Source organism: Electrona antarctica, assembly GCF_951216825.1.
Source record: "Electrona antarctica genome assembly, contig: scaffold_193, whole genome shotgun sequence".
NCBI classification, from domain to species: domain Eukaryota; kingdom Metazoa; phylum Chordata; class Actinopteri; order Myctophiformes; family Myctophidae; genus Electrona; species Electrona antarctica.
In genome coordinates, this window is record NW_027637563.1 from 85,001 (window position 1) to 102,546 (window position 17,546).

The window sequence follows — 17,546 nt, forward strand, 5'->3', positions numbered from 1 at the left end:
AGATCAGCTAGGGTGTCTAGGAGCAGCTGGTGGTTCACTGTGTCAAATGCTGCTGATAGGTCTAGGAGAATCAGGACTGCAGAGTGGGAAGCAGCCTGGGCAGCATGTAGTGCTTCTGTGACTGCCAGCAGGAGTGGGCCTTTTTGAATCCGGACTGGTTGGGATCCAGCAGGTTGTTCTGTGAGAGATGGAGAGAGAGCTGGTTGGAGACAACACGTTCAATGCTTTTAGACAGAAATGAAAGGAGTGATACCGGTCTGTAGTTCTTGACATCTGAGGGGTCAAGGGTTGGTTTCTTGAGGAGTGGTGTTACTCTGGCTGACTTGAGGGCAGATGGGACGCAGCCTGAGGTTACTGAGGTGTTGATGATGGAGGTGATGAAGGGGAGCAGATCAGGTGCGATGGAGATGGGACAGGGTCTAGAGGACAGGTGGTAGGTCTAGTGGATGTCACTAGTTGTAGAACCTCGTCTGGGGAAAGAGGAGAGAAGGAGGACATGCATGGTATGTTGGGGTTAGTGTTGGTTGAGTCAGATGCCACTTTATGGGGGAGGGGGGGAAAGGAGCTGCTGATATCATCAACCTTCTTCTCGAAGTAGTTGACAAAAACATCAGCAGTGAGGGATGAAAGTTGAGTGGGGGGAGGGGGCTTAAGGAGGGAGGAGAAAGTGGAGAAGAGCTTCCTTGGGTTAGAAGTGTGGTAGAAAGAGGTTTTAGCAGTGGTTAGTGAGAGGGCGAAGGCAGAGAGGAGTGAGTGAAAGTGGGAAAGGTCATCTGGTACCACAGTCTGATACTGTTGTACTGACCGGTACAACCCCATCTGATACTGTTGTACTGACCGGTACAACCACAGTCTGATACTGTTGTACTGACCGGTACAACCTCAGTCTGATACTGTTGTACTGACCAGTACAACCTCAGTCTGACACTGTTGTACTGACCAGTACAACCACAGTCTGATACTGTTGTACTGACCGGTACAACCACAGTCTGATACTGTTGTACTGACCAGTACAGCCACAGTCTGATACTGTTGTACTGACCACCAGTACAGCCACAGTCTGATACTGTTGTACTGACCACCAGTACAACCACAGTCTGATACTGTTGTACTGACCAGTACAGCCACAGTCTGATACTGTTGTACTGACCACCAGTACAGCCACAGTCTGATACTGTTGTACTGACCACCAGTACAACCACAGTATGATACTGTTGTACTGACCAGTACAGTCTGATGCTGTTGTACTGACCAGTACAACCTCAGTCTGATACTGTCGGCCACTAAGCAGCTCCACTGGAGCAGTTGGGGGTTCAGTGCCTTGCTCAAGGGCACTTCAGCGGTGTTGGGTGAGTGATGACCAATCACTTCCTGCCCGTCCGGGGAATCGAACCGGCAACCTTTCGGCAACAAGGGCGCTCCTTTAACCCTTAGGCCACCGATGACCTCATTTAGACCCCAGTATGTCTGAGTGGTGCAACCCCTCCTATAGACAGCTCTGTGTGTCTGAGTGGTGCAACTCCTCCTATAGACACTCTGAGTGGTGCAACTCCTCCTATAGACACTCTGAGTGGTGCAACTCCTCCTATAGACACTCTGAGTGGTGCAACTCCTCCTATAGACACTCTGAGTGGTGCAACTCCTCCTATAGACAGCTCTGTGTGTCTGAGTGGTGCAACTCCTCCTATAGACAGCTCTGTGTGTCTGAGTGGTGCAACTCCTCCTATAGACACTCTGAGTGGTGCAACTCCTCCTATAGACACTCTGAGTGGTGCAACTCCTCCTATAGACACTCTGAGTGGTGCAACTCCTCCTATAGACACTCTGAGTGGTGCAACTCCTCCTATAGACAGCTCTGTGTGTCTGAGTGGTGCAACTCCTCCTATAGACACTCTGAGTGGTGCAACTCCTCCTATAGACACTCTGAGTGGTGCAACTCCTCCTATAGACACTCTGAGTGGTGCAACTCCTCCTATAGACACTCTGAGTGGTGCAACTCCTCCTATAGACACTCTGAGTGGTGCAACTCCTCCTATAGACAGCTCTGTGTGTCTGAGTGGTGCAACTCCTCCTATAGACACTCTGAGTGGTGCAACTCCTCCTATAGACACTCTGAGTGGTGCAACTCCTCCTATAGACACTCTGAGTGGTGCAACTCCTCCTATAGACACTCTGAGTGGTGCAACTCCTCCTATAGACACTCTGAGTGGTGCAACTCCTCCTATAGACACTCTGAGTGGTGCAACTCCTCCTATAGACACTCTGAGTGGTGCAACTCCTCCTATAGACACTCTGAGTGGTGCAACTCCTCCTATAGACACTCTGAGTGGTGCAACTCCTCCTATAGACACTCTGAGTGGTGCAACTCCTCCTATAGACAGCTATGGGTGGTGCAACTCCTCCTATAGACAGCTATGGGTGGTGCAATCCCCTCCTATAGACAGCTATGGGTGTCCCTGGCTCGCTGTGTATGAGCACGAACATAGTGTTTTCTTGGTTTTCACCACCAAGTGTCACTGTTGTGCAGCCTAACACACACATACATATTATTGCGCACGCAATGAGCCCTCACTATGGAAGCCAGGGTGGTGTCACAGTGTGACACCACCCGCCACCACCAGAGGGTGCAGTGTGGTTTTAGACAGCTATGTGTGGTACACACACGTTAGTTAGACAACCGAGCGCTTCGGTGCTTCACACACACACACACACACACACACACACACACACACACACACACACACACACACACACACACACACACACACACACCACACACACACACACCACTCACCACACACACCACACACACACACACACACACACACACACACACACACAGAGTTGCACAACTCACTTCACACGGGTGTGATTTTTTTTCCATATCGCCCACCCCTATAGAGCGTCGCAGCCCCGCCCCCTCCCGAGACCCAGAAAATAAATCCCCGTTAATTTTCCTCATTCAGAAAGTATTTATTTAAAGACTTTTACGCCGCTAAGCGGACAAAGACAAGAAAAACATGGCAGGGTACAACACAGTACAACACATTTTGTTTTGTTTTTCGTCTTACAAATTATTTGATCAGCGAAAAACATTGTTTGTGATTTGTCACGACTCCAGTTGGCTTCATCCATCTTTAACCCATTCTAAAAATGTCTTCTACATCCTGACAGTTTTCTGAAAAAGCTGTTTCTATGTCAGTGGTTCTTCGATTTAAAAAAAATAGCAGACCTACAAGCTCGTAGCGCGCCACTCGGTGGCGCGATACGAGCTTGTAGATCTGCTATTTTTCAATAGCTAAAGCATAACATAATGCTAACACCAAAAGGGGTTCCCGCCCAAAATGGGTTAAATAACTACTTTTTGACTATGAGGAAAATGAACGAGGAATTCACTTCTGGGTCTCACGTCGTCATGAAAGGGGGCGGGACTGCGACGCTCTATACAGAGCCATGTTTTTTGTGTCTCCATCCAGAGCCATTGTTTTTGTGTCTCCATCCAGAACCATTGTTTTTGTGTCTCTATCCAGAACCATTGTTTTTGTGTCTCCATCCAGAACCATTGTTTTTGTGTCTCCATCCAGAGCCATTGTTTTTGTGTCTCCATCCAGAACCATTGTTTTTGTGTCTCCATCCAGAGCCATTGTTTTTGTGTCTCCATCCAGAACCATTGTTTTTGTGTCTCCATCCAGAGCCATTGTTTTTGTGTCTCCATCCAGAACCATTGTTGCGGAGCAGGGGAGCCAGATGACTGGGACCTCAACGTGTATTTCAGTTGTAACGGAACTCACCGCAGCCGAGAGAAATGTGGAGTCCCTTTCTCCTGTTGTCACACAGACCCTGCAGTAAGACGTCTGTCTGTCTGTCTGTCTGTCTGTCTGTCTGTCTGTCTGTCTGTCTGTCTGCAGTGAGACAGTCATTCTAACTGTCTGTCTCTCTCAGGACACAGTGATCAACACACAATGTGGATACGACGTCAGAGGAAGTACAAAGGTAACGCACACACACATGCACGCACGCACGCACACACACACACACACACACACACACACACACACACACACACACACACACACACACACACACACACACACACACACACACAGTGCAGTTTGTTACAGTGCAGTGTGTTACAGTGCAGTGTGTTACAGTGCAGTGTGTTACAGTGCAGTGTGTTACAGTGCAGCGTGTTACAGTGCAGCGTGTTACAGTGCAGCGTGTTACAGTGCAGCGTGTTACAGTGCAGCGTGTTACAGTGCAGTGTGTTACAGTGCAGCGTGTTACAGTGCAGCGTGTTACAGTGCAGCGTGTTACAGTGCAGTGTTACAGTGCAGTGTGTTACAGTGTAGCTTGTTACAGTGTAGCTTGTTACAGTGCAGTGTGTTACAGTGTAGTGTGTTACAGTGTAGCTTGTTACAGTGCAGTGTGTTACAGTGCAGCGTGTTACAGTGCAGTGTGTTACAGTGTAGCTTGTTACAGTGCAGTGTGTTACAGTGCAGCGTGTTACAGTGTAGCTTGTTACAGTGTAGTGTGTTACAGTGCAGTGTGTTACAGTGCAGTGTGTTACAGTGCAGTGTGTTACAGTGCAGTGTTACAGTGCAGTGTGTTACAGTGCAGCTTGTTACAGTGCAGTGTGTTACAGTGCAGCGTGTTACAGTGCAGCGTGTTACAGTGTAGTGTGTTACAGTGCAGCGTGTTACAGTGCAGCGTGTTACAGTGCAGCGTGTTACAGTGTAGTGTGTTACAGTGCAGCGTGTTACAGTGCAGTGTGTTACAGTGTAGTGTGTTGCAGTGCAGCGTGTTACAGTGCAGTGTGTTACAGTGCAGTGTGTTACAGCACAGTGTGTTACAGTGCAGCGTGTTACAGTGTAGTGTGTTGCAGTGCAGCGTGTTACAGTGCAGTGTGTTACAGTGCAATGTGTTACAGTGCAGCGTGTTACAGTGCAGCGTGTTACAGTGCAGTGTGTTACAGTGTAGCTTGTTACAGTGCAGTGTGTTACAGTGCAGCGTGTTACAGTGCCGCGTGTTACAGTGCAGCGTGTTACAGTGTAGTGTGTTACAGTGTAGTGTGTTACAGTGCAGCGTGTTACAGTGCAGTGTGTTACAGTGCAGCGTGTTACAGTGCCGCGTGTTACAGTGCAGCGTGTTACAGTGCAGCGTGTTACAGTGTAGTGTGTTACAGTGCCGCGTGTTACAGTGCAGCGTGTTACAGTGTAGTGTGTTACAGTGCAGTGTGTTACAGCACAGTGTGTTACAGTGCAGCGTGTTACAGTGTAGTGTGTTGCAGTGCAGCGTGTTACAGTGCAGTGTGTTTCAGACCTCCTGGGATCAGTATATCTACACCAAAGGCTGCATCCCGGCGCTGGAGGACTGGTTGCCTGGCAACCTCTACACCGTGGCTATCGTGTTCATAGTCATCTCCCTTCTACAGGTAACAGTCTGAGACGTAACACCCACTCACACTATTCTACAGGTAACAGTCTGAGACGTAACACCCCCTCACACTATTCTACAGGTAACAGTCTGAGACATAACACCCCCTCACACTATTCTACAGGTAACAGTCTGAGACATAACACCCCCTCACACTATTCTACAGGTAACAGTCTGAGACATAACACCCCCTCACACTATTCTACAGGTAACAGTCTGAGACATAACACCCCCTCACACTATTCTACAGGTAACAGTCTGAGACATAACACCCCCTCACACTATTCTACAGGTAACAGTCTGAGACATAACACCCCCTCACACTATTCTACAGGTAACAGTCTGAGACGTAACACCCCCTCACACTATTCTACAGGTAACAGTCTGAGACGTAACACCCCCTCACACTATTCTACAGGTAACAGTCTGAGACATAACACCCCCTCACACTATTCTACAGGTAACAGTCTGAGACATAACACCCCCTCACACTATTCTACAGGTAACAGTCTGAGACATAACACCCCCTCACACTATTCTACAGGTAACAGTCTGAGACATAACACCCCCTCACACTCCTAGGTAACAATTAAGCTTCTACAGGTAACAGACTCACCTTAACTCATTAACTAATTGTCTGCCAATGTAGTTTAATAAACTACCTTCCACAGACAGCCTCTGTAGTTTAATAAACTACCTTCCACAGACAGCCTCTGTAGTTTAATAAACTACCTTCCACAGGCAGCCTCTGTAGTTTAATAAACTACCTTCCACAGAGAGCCTCTGTAGTTTAATAAACTACCTTCCACAGACAGCCTCTGTAGTTTAATAAACTGCCTTCCACAGGCACCTGCTATTGCTGCTAGTAAATGTGACATGCTGTCACAATTAAGCCCATATATAGAGATCCCTGATGTCATCAATATTAGTATATGGATACCTGTCCATTTAAACTCTAGACGGGCCTGTTGACTGATACCTGTCCATTTAAACTCTAGACGGACCTGTTGACTGATACCTACCTGTCCATTTAAACTCTAGACGGGCCTGTTGACTGATACCTGTCCATTTAAACTCTAGACGGGCCTGTTGACTGATACCTGTCCATTTAAACTCTATACGGGCCTGTTGACTGATACCTGTCCATTTAAACTCTAGACGGGCCTGTTGACTGATACCTGTCCATTTAAACTCTAGACGGGCCTGTTGACTGATACCTGTCCATTTAAACTCTAGACGGACCTGTTGACTGATACCTACCTGTCCATTTAAACTCTAGACGGGCCTGTTGACTGATACCTGTCCATTTAAACTCTAGACGGGCCTGTTGACTGATACCTGTCCATTTAAACTCTATACGGGCCTGTTGACTGATACCTGTCCATTTAAACTCTAGACGGGCCTGTTGACTGATACCTGTCCATTTAAACTCTAGACGGGCCTGTTGACTGATACCGGTCCATTTAAACTATAGACGGGCCTGTTGACTGATACCTGTCCATTTAAACTCTAGACGGGCCTGTTGACTGATACCTGTCCATTTAAACTCTAGACGGGCCTGTTGACTGATACCGGTCCATTTAAACTCTAGACGGGCCTGTTGACTGATACCTGTCCATTTAAACTCTAGACGGGCCTGTTGACTGATACCTGTCCATTTAAACTCTAGACGGGCCTGTTGACTGATACCTGTCCATTTAAACTCTAGACGGGCCTGTTGACTGATACCGGTCCATTTAAACTCTAGACGGGCCTGTTGACTGATACCTGTCCATTTAAACTCTAGACGGGCCTGTTGACTGATACCTGTCCATTTAAACTCTAGACGGGCCTGTTGACTGATACCTGTCCATTTAAACTCTAGACGGGCCTGTTGACTGATACCTGTCCATTTAAACTCTAGACGGGCCTGTTGACTGATACCTGTCCATTTAAACTCTAGACGGGCCTGTTGACTGATACCTGTCCATTTAAACTCTATACGGGCCTGTTGACTGATACCTGTCCATTTAAACTCTAGACGGGCCTGTTGACTGATACCTGTCCATTTAAACTCTAGACGGGCCTGTTGACTGATACCTGTCCATTTAAACTCTAGACGGACCTGTTGACTGATACCTACCTGTCCATTTAAACTCTAGACGGGCCTGTTGACTGATACCTGTCCATTTAAACTCTAGACGGGCCTGTTGACTGATACCTGTCCATTTAAACTCTATACGGGCCTGTTGACTGATACCTGTCCATTTAAACTCTAGACGGGCCTGTTGACTGATACCTGTCCATTTAAACTCTAGACGGGCCTGTTGACTGATACCTGTCCATTTAAACTCTAGACGGGCCTGTTGACTGATACCGGTCCATTTAAACTATAGACGGGCCTGTTGACTGATACCTGTCCATTTAAACTCTAGACGGGCCTGTTGACTGATACCTGTCCATTTAAACTCTAGACGGGCCTGTTGACTGATACCTGTCCATTTAAACTCTAGACGGGCCTGTTGACTGATACCTGTCCATTTAAACTCTATACGGGCCTGTTGACTGATACCTGTCCATTTAAACTCTAGACGGGCCTGTTGACTGATACCGGTCCATTTAAACTCTAGACGGGCCTGTTGACTGATACCTGTCCATTTAAACTCTAGACGGGCCTGTTGACTGATACCTGTCCATTTAAACTCTAGACGGGCCTGTTGACTGATACCTGTCCATTTAAACTCTAGACGGGCCTGTTGACTGATACCTGTCCATTTAAACTCTAGACGGGCCTGTTGACTGATACCTGTCCATTTAAACTCTAGACGGGCCTGTTGACTGATACCTGTCCATTTAAACTCTAGACGGGCCTGTTGACTGATACCTGTCCATTTAAACTCTAGACGGGCCTGTTGACTGATACCTGTCCATTTAAACTCTAGACGGGCCTGTTGACTGATACCTGTCCATTTAAACTCTAGACGGGCCTGTTGACTGATACCTGTCCATTTAAACTCTATACGGGCCTGTTGACTGATACCTGTCCATTTAAACTCTAGACGGGCCTGTTGACTGATACCTGTCCATTTAAACTCTAGACGGGCCTGTTGACTGATACCTGTCCATTTAAACTCTATACGGGCCTGTTGACTGATACCTGTCCATTTAAACTCTAGACGGGCCTGTTGACTGATACCGGTCCATTTAAACTCTAGACGGGCCTGTTGACTGATACCTGTCCATTTAAACTCTAGACGGGCCTGTTGACTGATACCTGTCCATTTAAACTCTAGACGGGCCTGTTGACTGATACCGGTCCATTTAAACTCTAGACGGGCCTGTTGACTGATACCTGTCCATTTAAACTCTAGACGGGCCTGTTGACTGATACCTGTCCATTTAAACTCTAGACGGGCCTGTTGACTGATACCTGTCCATTTAAACTCTAGACGGGCCTGTTGACTGATACCTGTCCATTTAAACTCTAGACGGGCCTGTTGACTGATACCTGTCCATTTAAACTCTAGACGGGCCTGTTGACTGATACCTGTCCATTTAAACTCTAGACGGGCCTGTTGACTGATACCTGTCCATTTAAACTCTAGACGGGCCTGTTGACTGATACCTGTCCATTTAAACTCTAGACGGGCCTGTTGACTGATAACTGTCCATTTAAACTCTAGACGGGCCTGTTGACTGATACCTGTCCATTTAAACTCTAGACGGACCTGTTGACTGATACCTGTCCATTTAAACTCTAGACGGGCCTGTTGACTGATACCTGTCCATTTAAACTCTAGACGGGCCTGTTGACTGATACCTGTCCATTTAAACTCTAGACGGGCCTGTTGACTGATACCTGTCCATTTAAACTCTAGACGGGCCTGTTGACTGATACCTGTCCATTTAAACTCTAGACGGGCCTGTTGACTGATACCTGTCCATTTAAACTCTATACGGGCCTGTTGACTGATACCTGTCCATTTAAACTCTAGACGGGCCTGTTGACTGATACCTGTCCATTTAAACTCTAGACGGGCCTGTTGACTGATACCTGTCCATTTAAACTCTAGACGGGCCTGTTGACTGATACCTGTCCATTTAAACTCTAGACGGGCCTGTTGACTGATACCTGTCCATTTAAACTCTAGACGGGCCTGTTGACTGATACCTGTCCATTTAAACTCTAGACGGGCCTGTTGACTGATACCTGTCCATTTAAACTCTAGACGGGCCTGTTGACTGATACCTGTCCATTTAAACTCTAGACGGGCCTGTTGACTGATACCTGTCCATTTAAACTCTAGACGGGCCTGTTGACTGATACCTGTCCATTTAAACTCTATACGGGCCTGTTGACTGATACCTGTCCATTTAAACTCTAGACGGGCCTGTTGACTGATACCTGTCCATTTAAACTCTAGACGGGCCTGTTGACTGATACCTGTCCATTTAAACTCTAGACGGACCTGTTGACTGATACCTACCTGTCCATTTAAACTCTAGACGGGCCTGTTGACTGATACCTGTCCATTTAAACTCTAGACGGGCCTGTTGACTGATACCTGTCCATTTAAACTCTATACGGGCCTGTTGACTGATACCTGTCCATTTAAACTCTAGACGGGCCTGTTGACTGATACCTGTCCATTTAAACTCTAGACGGGCCTGTTGACTGATACCTGTCCATTTAAACTCTAGACGGGCCTGTTGACTGATACCGGTCCATTTAAACTATAGACGGGCCTGTTGACTGATACCTGTCCATTTAAACTCTAGACGGGCCTGTTGACTGATACCTGTCCATTTAAACTCTAGACGGGCCTGTTGACTGATACCGGTCCATTTAAACTCTAGACGGGCCTGTTGACTGATACCTGTCCATTTAAACTCTAGACGGGCCTGTTGACTGATACCTGTCCATTTAAACTCTAGACGGGCCTGTTGACTGATACCTGTCCATTTAAACTCTAGACGGGCCTGTTGACTGATACCTGTCCATTTAAACTCTAGACGGGCCTGTTGACTGATACCTGTCCATTTAAACTCTAGACGGGCCTGTTGACTGATACCTGTCCATTTAAACTCTAGACGGGCCTGTTGACTGATACCTGTCCATTTAAACTCTAGACGGGCCTGTTGACTGATACCTGTCCATTTAAACTCTAGACGGGCCTGTTGACTGATACCTGTCCATTTAAACTCTAGACGGGCCTGTTGACTGATACCTGTCCATTTAAACTCTATACGGGCCTGTTGACTGATACCTGTCCATTTAAACTCTAGACGGGCCTGTTGACTGATACCTGTCCATTTAAACTCTAGACGGGCCTGTTGACTGATACCTGTCCATTTAAACTCTATACGGGCCTGTTGACTGATACCTGTCCATTTAAACTCTAGACGGGCCTGTTGACTGATACCGGTCCATTTAAACTCTAGACGGGCCTGTTGACTGATACCTGTCCATTTAAACTCTAGACGGGCCTGTTGACTGATACCTGTCCATTTAAACTCTAGACGGGCCTGTTGACTGATACCGGTCCATTTAAACTCTAGACGGGCCTGTTGACTGATACCTGTCCATTTAAACTCTAGACGGGCCTGTTGACTGATACCTGTCCATTTAAACTCTAGACGGGCCTGTTGACTGATACCTGTCCATTTAAACTCTAGACGGGCCTGTTGACTGATACCGGTCCATTTAAACTATAGACGGGCCTGTTGACTGATACCTGTCCATTTAAACTCTAGACGGGCCTGTTGACTGATACCTGTCCATTTAAACTCTAGACGGGCCTGTTGACTGATACCTGTCCATTTAAACTCTAGACGGGCCTGTTGACTGATACCTGTCCTGCCCCAAAGTCAATTAGTGCGCCCGGCGAAAACTAGAGTTCTCAACAGCCCCGAAGATTAACCGTTTCAGCGCCACGCCCGAGATCCCGAGATTTGTTGTATTCCCCATAATCACACCTGTGTGAAGTGAGGGGCGCTCTTATCATCTTCCAACATGTAGGAGGGAATTGGCTATAGCTTGGTGATGTAATGATGATGTAATGATGGCCCGGCCCTGTCTGGGCCCTCATCGTCAAACCCTGTACACTGAGGACACCCTTAGATCTCCATATATAGAGCTGACCTGTTCTGACATTCCATCTGTTGATCTGACCTCGTCAAACCCTGTACACTGAGGACACGCTCCATATATGGGCAGTGCGCACGACCTCAGGCGTCCTACTGGTTATTATGTGACTATGACTGTGATGTATTTATTATTATGTGACTGTATGTCGTCGTCCCCCCCCCCCCCCCCCCCCAGAAGCAAAGATTTGAGTTAAAAACATTCGCTGTGAAAGAATATATTCAAAGTTTGCGCCACATGTTCATGTTTTTTCTTTTTTTTTTCTTCAAAAATAGCAGACCTACAAGCTTGTAGATCTGCTATTTTTCTATAATAGCTAAAGTATAACATAATGCTTAATTAAGAGCATCTGATAAATGACCACACCTTGTCCTCCTGTCCAGATGTTCGGCATCTACCTGGCGCGGACGTTGATCGGAGACATCGAGAAGGTCAAGTTCACCTACTGACCCCCTCCTCCTCCCCCCCCCCCCCCCCCCCATTCAAGCTGGGATACATTCCATACTATACCGTATGACGTCTGCTGCTGCCCCCCTGTGGCCGTCAGGAGGAATTACAGACAAAAACACCCTGGAACATTGATCCATCGAATCCTTCCTCCTCTGTGACGACATCATCATCATCATCATCATCATCATCATCATCATCATCATCATCATCATCATCATCATCATCATCATCATCATCATCATCATCATCATCATCATCATGGTCTAGACTACTGGTTCTCAACGTGTGGTCCGGGGACCCCCCAGGGGACGCCAAATGGACCCTTACAGGTCGGTAACTCTGAGAGTTCCATGTGTTACACTCTCAGAGTCACAGACCCGTAAGGGTCCATTTGGTTCCATGTGTTACACTCTCAGAGTCACAGACCCGTAAGGGTCCATTTGGTTCCATGTGTTACACTCTCAGAGTCACAGACCCGTAAGGGTCCATTTGGTTCCATGTGTTACACTCTCAGAGTCACAGACCCGTAAGGGTCCATTTGGTTCCATGTGTTACACTCTCAGAGTCACAGACCCGTAAGGGTCCATTTGGTTCCATGTGTTACACTCTGAGTCACAGACCCATAAGGGTCCATTTGGTTCCATGTGTTACACTCTCAGAGTCACAGACCCGTAAGGTTCCATGTGGCGTCCCCTGGGAGGTCCGCGGGCCTCAGGTTGAGAACCAGTCGGTCGTCACGGACAGAAGTGCCTTCTTCATCATCCTCCTCTTCCTCACTAAGCCCCGCCCCCTCCTCCTCCTCTTCCTCACTAAGCCCCGCCCCCTGCAGCTGTGCTCATTCCATTATGTCTGTTTGGTGGAAAAAAACTATTGCTGTTTTTTTTTGTTATGTTTTTTTTTACTTAAATCATAGAAGGAATGAGGAGTCCCCCAAGGCACCGTGCTAGGACCCCCCTCTGTTTGCAGGAGTCCCCCAAGGCACCGTGCTAGGACCCCCCTCTGTTTGCAGGAGTCCCCCAAGGCACCGTGCTAGGACCCCCCTCTGTTTGCAGGAGTCCCCCAAGGCACCGTGCTAGGACCCCCCTCTGTTTGCAGGAGTCCCCCAAGGCACCGTGCTAGGACCCCCCTCTGTTTGCAGGAGTCCCCCAAGGCACCGTGCTAGGACCCCCCTCTGTTTGCAGGAGTCCCCCAAGGCACCGTGCTAGGACCCCCCTCTGTTTGCAGGAGTCCCCCAAGGCACCGTGCTAGGACCCCCCTCTGTTTGCAGGAGTCCCCCAAGGCACCGTGCTAGGACCCCTCTGTTTTCACCTGCAGGAGTCCCCCAAGGCACCGTGCTAGGACCCCCCTCTGTTTGCAGGAGTCCCCCAAGGCACCGTGCTAGGACCCCCTCTGTTTTTACCTGCAGGAGTCCCCCAAGGCACCGTGCTAGGACCCCCTCTGTTTTTACCTGCAGGAGTCCCCCAAGGCACCGTGCTAGGACCCCCTCTGTTTTTACCTGCAGGAGTCCCCCAAGGCACCGTGCTAGGACCCCAGGAGTCCCCCAAGGCACCGTGCTAGGACCCCAGGAGTCCCCCAAGGCACCGTGCTAGGACCCCCTCTGTTTTCAGGGCGCCTAAATCAGTGGTTCCCAAACCTTTCCGTGTCAAGGACCCCCAGATCAACATTCACTAGGCCACGGACCCCCATTCACTAGGCCACGGACCCCCATTCACTAGGCCACGGACCCCCATTCACTAGGCCACGGACCCCCATTCACTAGGCCACGGACCCCCATTCACTAGGCCACGGACCCCCATTTGAAAACATGCCAGTGACCCCGAATCGATAAGGGAGGATTTTTACGGCTCTAGCAGTGATTCCGAAACATTAATTTCAAGGACCCCCCCAGTTTCACACCCATTATGCTACGGACCCCCGATTTAATGGCATTTCTATCTCTGGGACCCCCAATTTATATTGTAAAACCACTGTTAATTTAACTCTGAGAGTGTACAAATGGAACCATTTGCACACTCTCAGAGTTACAGACCCATAAGGGTCCATTTGGTTCCTAACTATCTCTAATTAAGCTAGGGACCCCCTGGAACACCCTCAAGTACCCCTAGGGGTCCCGGACCCCCTGGAACACCCTCAAGTACCCCTAGGGGTCCCCCTGGAACACCCTCAAGTACCCCTAGGGGACCCCCTGGAACACCCTCAAGGACCCCTAGGGGTCCCCGGACCCCCTGGAACACCCTCAAGTACCCCTAGGGGTCTCTAATTGAGCTAGGGACCCCCTGGAACACCCTCAAGGACCCCTAGGGGTCCCCGAACCCCACTTTGGGAACCACTGGCCAAAATAAACCATAGATATTACTGTATAATCCTAGACGCCTCATTGGTTCGTTGGAGTTCATTGGAGCGACCTCATTGGCCGCTGCCGTTCATTGGATGAACGCCCCCGGTCTGTGAAACACGCGGAAGCTGCCTTCTGATTGGCCTACCGAACGCCCCCGGTCTGTGACACACGCGGAAGCTGCCTTCTGATTGGCCTACCGAACGCCCCCGGTCTGTGACACACGCGGAAGCTGCCTTCTGATTGGCCTACCGAACGGCCCCGGTTTGTGAAACACGCGGAAGCTGCCTTCTGATTGGCGTACCGAACGCCCCCGGTCTCAAGCAGTGAGCTTGTAGATCGGCTATTTCCACCAAGTGCTCGCGCCAGAAATATGCACACTTAGGCCTCATTCACACGTACCAAACACCAAACAAGCAAATGTTTTTGTCGTTTTTTTTGGGGCCACCACAATGCTTTTCCAATGGGAGTCACATGGTTTGACCAAACATTTGTGTTCGATGAGGGGGGAGGGGCAGAACACCATCAGCAATCGAACACAAATGTTTGATCAAACCATGTGACTCTCATTGGAAAAGCATTGTGGTGGCCCAAAAAAAAACGACCAAACATTTGCTTGATTGGTGTTTGGTACGTGTGAATGAGGCCTAAGCGTTCAGCTGGTTAATGTTGCAGTTTAGATTAATTGTTGTTGTTTTTGTGTGTGCTTGCGTGTGTGCATGAGTGCGTGCGCTGTGCTGTGCTGCCTTTGAACTAATGATACTTGACATTATGCCTTAAAGAACTGACCTGTTAGACTAACAGCATCTCTGCAGTTTCATAAAATCTAAAATACTTTGTACTTTTTTTATTTGTATTATTTTCTAATGACATTTGGTTTGATCGAACATTCCATGTGTGGAGTTCTGGTCAACTCAACTTGGCCTGACGTCGACATTTAAAAAAATGTTTTCTAAATCCTGACATCCATCTTCAACCGCTTATCCGTAGTCGGGTCACGGGGGCAAAAGCTCCACCAGATAGCTCCAGACTTCCCTCTCCAGAGCAACATTAGTGACTTCCTCCTGGGGGGTCCCGAGACGTTCCAAGGCCAGTGAGTCGATGTGTTTCCTCCAACTGGTCCTTGGTCTCCTCCCAGTGGGACGTGGTCCTTGGTCTGCCCCGGGGTCTCCTCCCAGTGGGACGTGATCCTTGGTCTGCCCCGGGGTCTCCTCCCAGTGGGACGTGATCCTTGGTCTGCCCCGGGGTCTCCTCCCAGTGGGACGTGGTCCTTGGTCTGCCCCGGGGTCTCCTCCCAGTGGGACGTGGTCCTTGGTCTGCCCCGGGGTCTCCTCCCAGTGGGACGTGATCCTTGGTCTGCCCCGGGGTCTCCTCCCAGTGGGACGTGGTCCTTGGTCTGCCCCGGGGTCTCCTCCCAGTGGGACGTGATCCTTGGTCTGCCCCGGGGTCTCCTCCCAGTGGGACGTGGTCCTTGGTCTGCCCCGGGGTCTCCTCCCAGTGGGACGTGGTCCTTGGTCTGCCCCGGGGTCTCCTCCCAGTGGGACGTGGTCCTTGGTCTGCCCCGGGGTCTCCTCCCAGTGGGACGTGATCCTTGGTCTGCCCCGGGGTCTCCTCCCAGTGGGACGTGGTCCTTGGTCTGCCCCGGGGTCTCCTCCCAGTGGGACGTGGTCCTTGGTCTGCCCCGGGGTCTCCTCCCAGTGGGACGTGATCCTTGGTCTGCCCCGGGGTCTCCTCCCAGTGGGACGTGGTCCTTGGTCTGCCCCGGGGTCTCCTCCCAGTGGGACGTGATCCTTGGTCTGCCCCGGGGTCTCCTCCCAGTGGGACGTGATCCTTGGTCTGCCCCGGGGTCTCCTCCCAGTGGGACGTGATCCTTGGTCTGCCCCGGGGTCTCCTCCCAGTGGGACGTGGTCCTTGGTCTGCCCCGGGGTCTCCTCCCAGTGGGACGTGGTCCTTGGTCTGCCCCGGGGTCTCCTCCCAGTGGGACGTGGTCCTTGGTCTGTGGGACGTGTGTCGAGGACGTGCGCCCGAGAGGCATCCTAACCAGATGCCCGAACCACCTAAACTGCCTCCTTTCCAGGCGAAGGAGCAGCGGTTCTACTCCGAGTCTCTCTCGTGTGACTGAACTTCTCACCCTATCTCTAAGGGAGATGCCAGCCACCCGTCGGAGAAAACTCATTTCGGCCGCTTGTATTCACAACCTTATTCTTTGGGTCATGACCCACACTTCATGACCTTAGGTGAGAGTAGGAACACTTCATGACCATAGGTGAGAGTAGGAACACTTCATGACCATAGGTGAGAGTAGGAACACTTCATGACCTTAGGTGAGAGTAGGAACACTTCATGACCATAGGTGAGAGTAGGAACACTTCATGACCATAGGTGAGAGTAGGAACACTTCATGACCATAGGTGAGAGTAGGAACACTTCATGACCATAGGTGAGAGTAGGAACACTTCATGACCATAGGTGAGAGTAGGAACACTTCATGACCTTAGGTGAGAGTAGGAACACTTCATGACCATAGGTGAGAGTAGGAACACTTCATGACCATAGGTGAGAGTAGGAACACTTCATGACCATAGGTGAGAGTAGGAACACTTCATGACCATAGGTGAGAGTAGGAACACTTCATGGCCATAGGTGAGAGTAAATCCTGACAGTTTCCTGAAAACCCTCATGTTTCTATGTCAGTGGTGCTCAAACATATTCATGTCAAGGACCCCAAATATATTGACATTGGCCGCCGACCCCCATCTGAAAATATATTGTTCCAGGGACACTCCCAGTAGCAAAGATTTGAGTTAAAAACTCGCTCTGTAACAATATATATTCAAAGATTTCAGGCACATCTTCACGACTTTTCAAAAATAGCAGACCTACAAGCTCGTGGCGCGCCACTCGGTGCCGCGCTATGAGCTTGTAGATCTGCTATTTTTCAATAGCTAAAGTAGAACAGAATGCTTAAAACACCAAAAGGGGTTCCCACCCAGAACGGGTTAAATTAGGGATTCTTCGTTCCCGATCCGATCCCAAAACCACAGTTTTCTGCGTTAGCCGAGATACCGAACATCTTTGAATATATATTCTTTCAAAGTTAATGTTTTTAACTCAGTCCAAAATGGGTTAAAGGGGCAGACCACTCATTTTCAACATTGAACTTTGATTCATTCATGATATGATTCTACAAATGTCTTCTAAATC

At 49.2% G+C, this 17,546-nt stretch overlaps 1 protein-coding gene across 1 annotated transcript in view; it reads left to right on the forward strand.

The window, feature by feature from the left end:
- Positions 1-13,264, forward strand: part of tspan14 (tetraspanin 14) — a 29,672-nt gene extending 16,408 nt beyond the window's left edge. Inside the window, exons 6-9 of the mRNA XM_079531687.1 lie at positions 3,720-3,845; positions 3,943-3,993; positions 5,318-5,431; positions 11,941-13,264. Of these exons, the coding sequence (XP_079387813.1) occupies positions 3,720-3,845; positions 3,943-3,993; positions 5,318-5,431; positions 11,941-12,006 (357 nt within the window). The 3' untranslated portion in view covers positions 12,007-13,264. The remainder of the gene's footprint in view (positions 1-3,719; positions 3,846-3,942; positions 3,994-5,317; positions 5,432-11,940) is intronic.
- Positions 13,265-17,546: the final 4,282 nt, after the last annotated feature.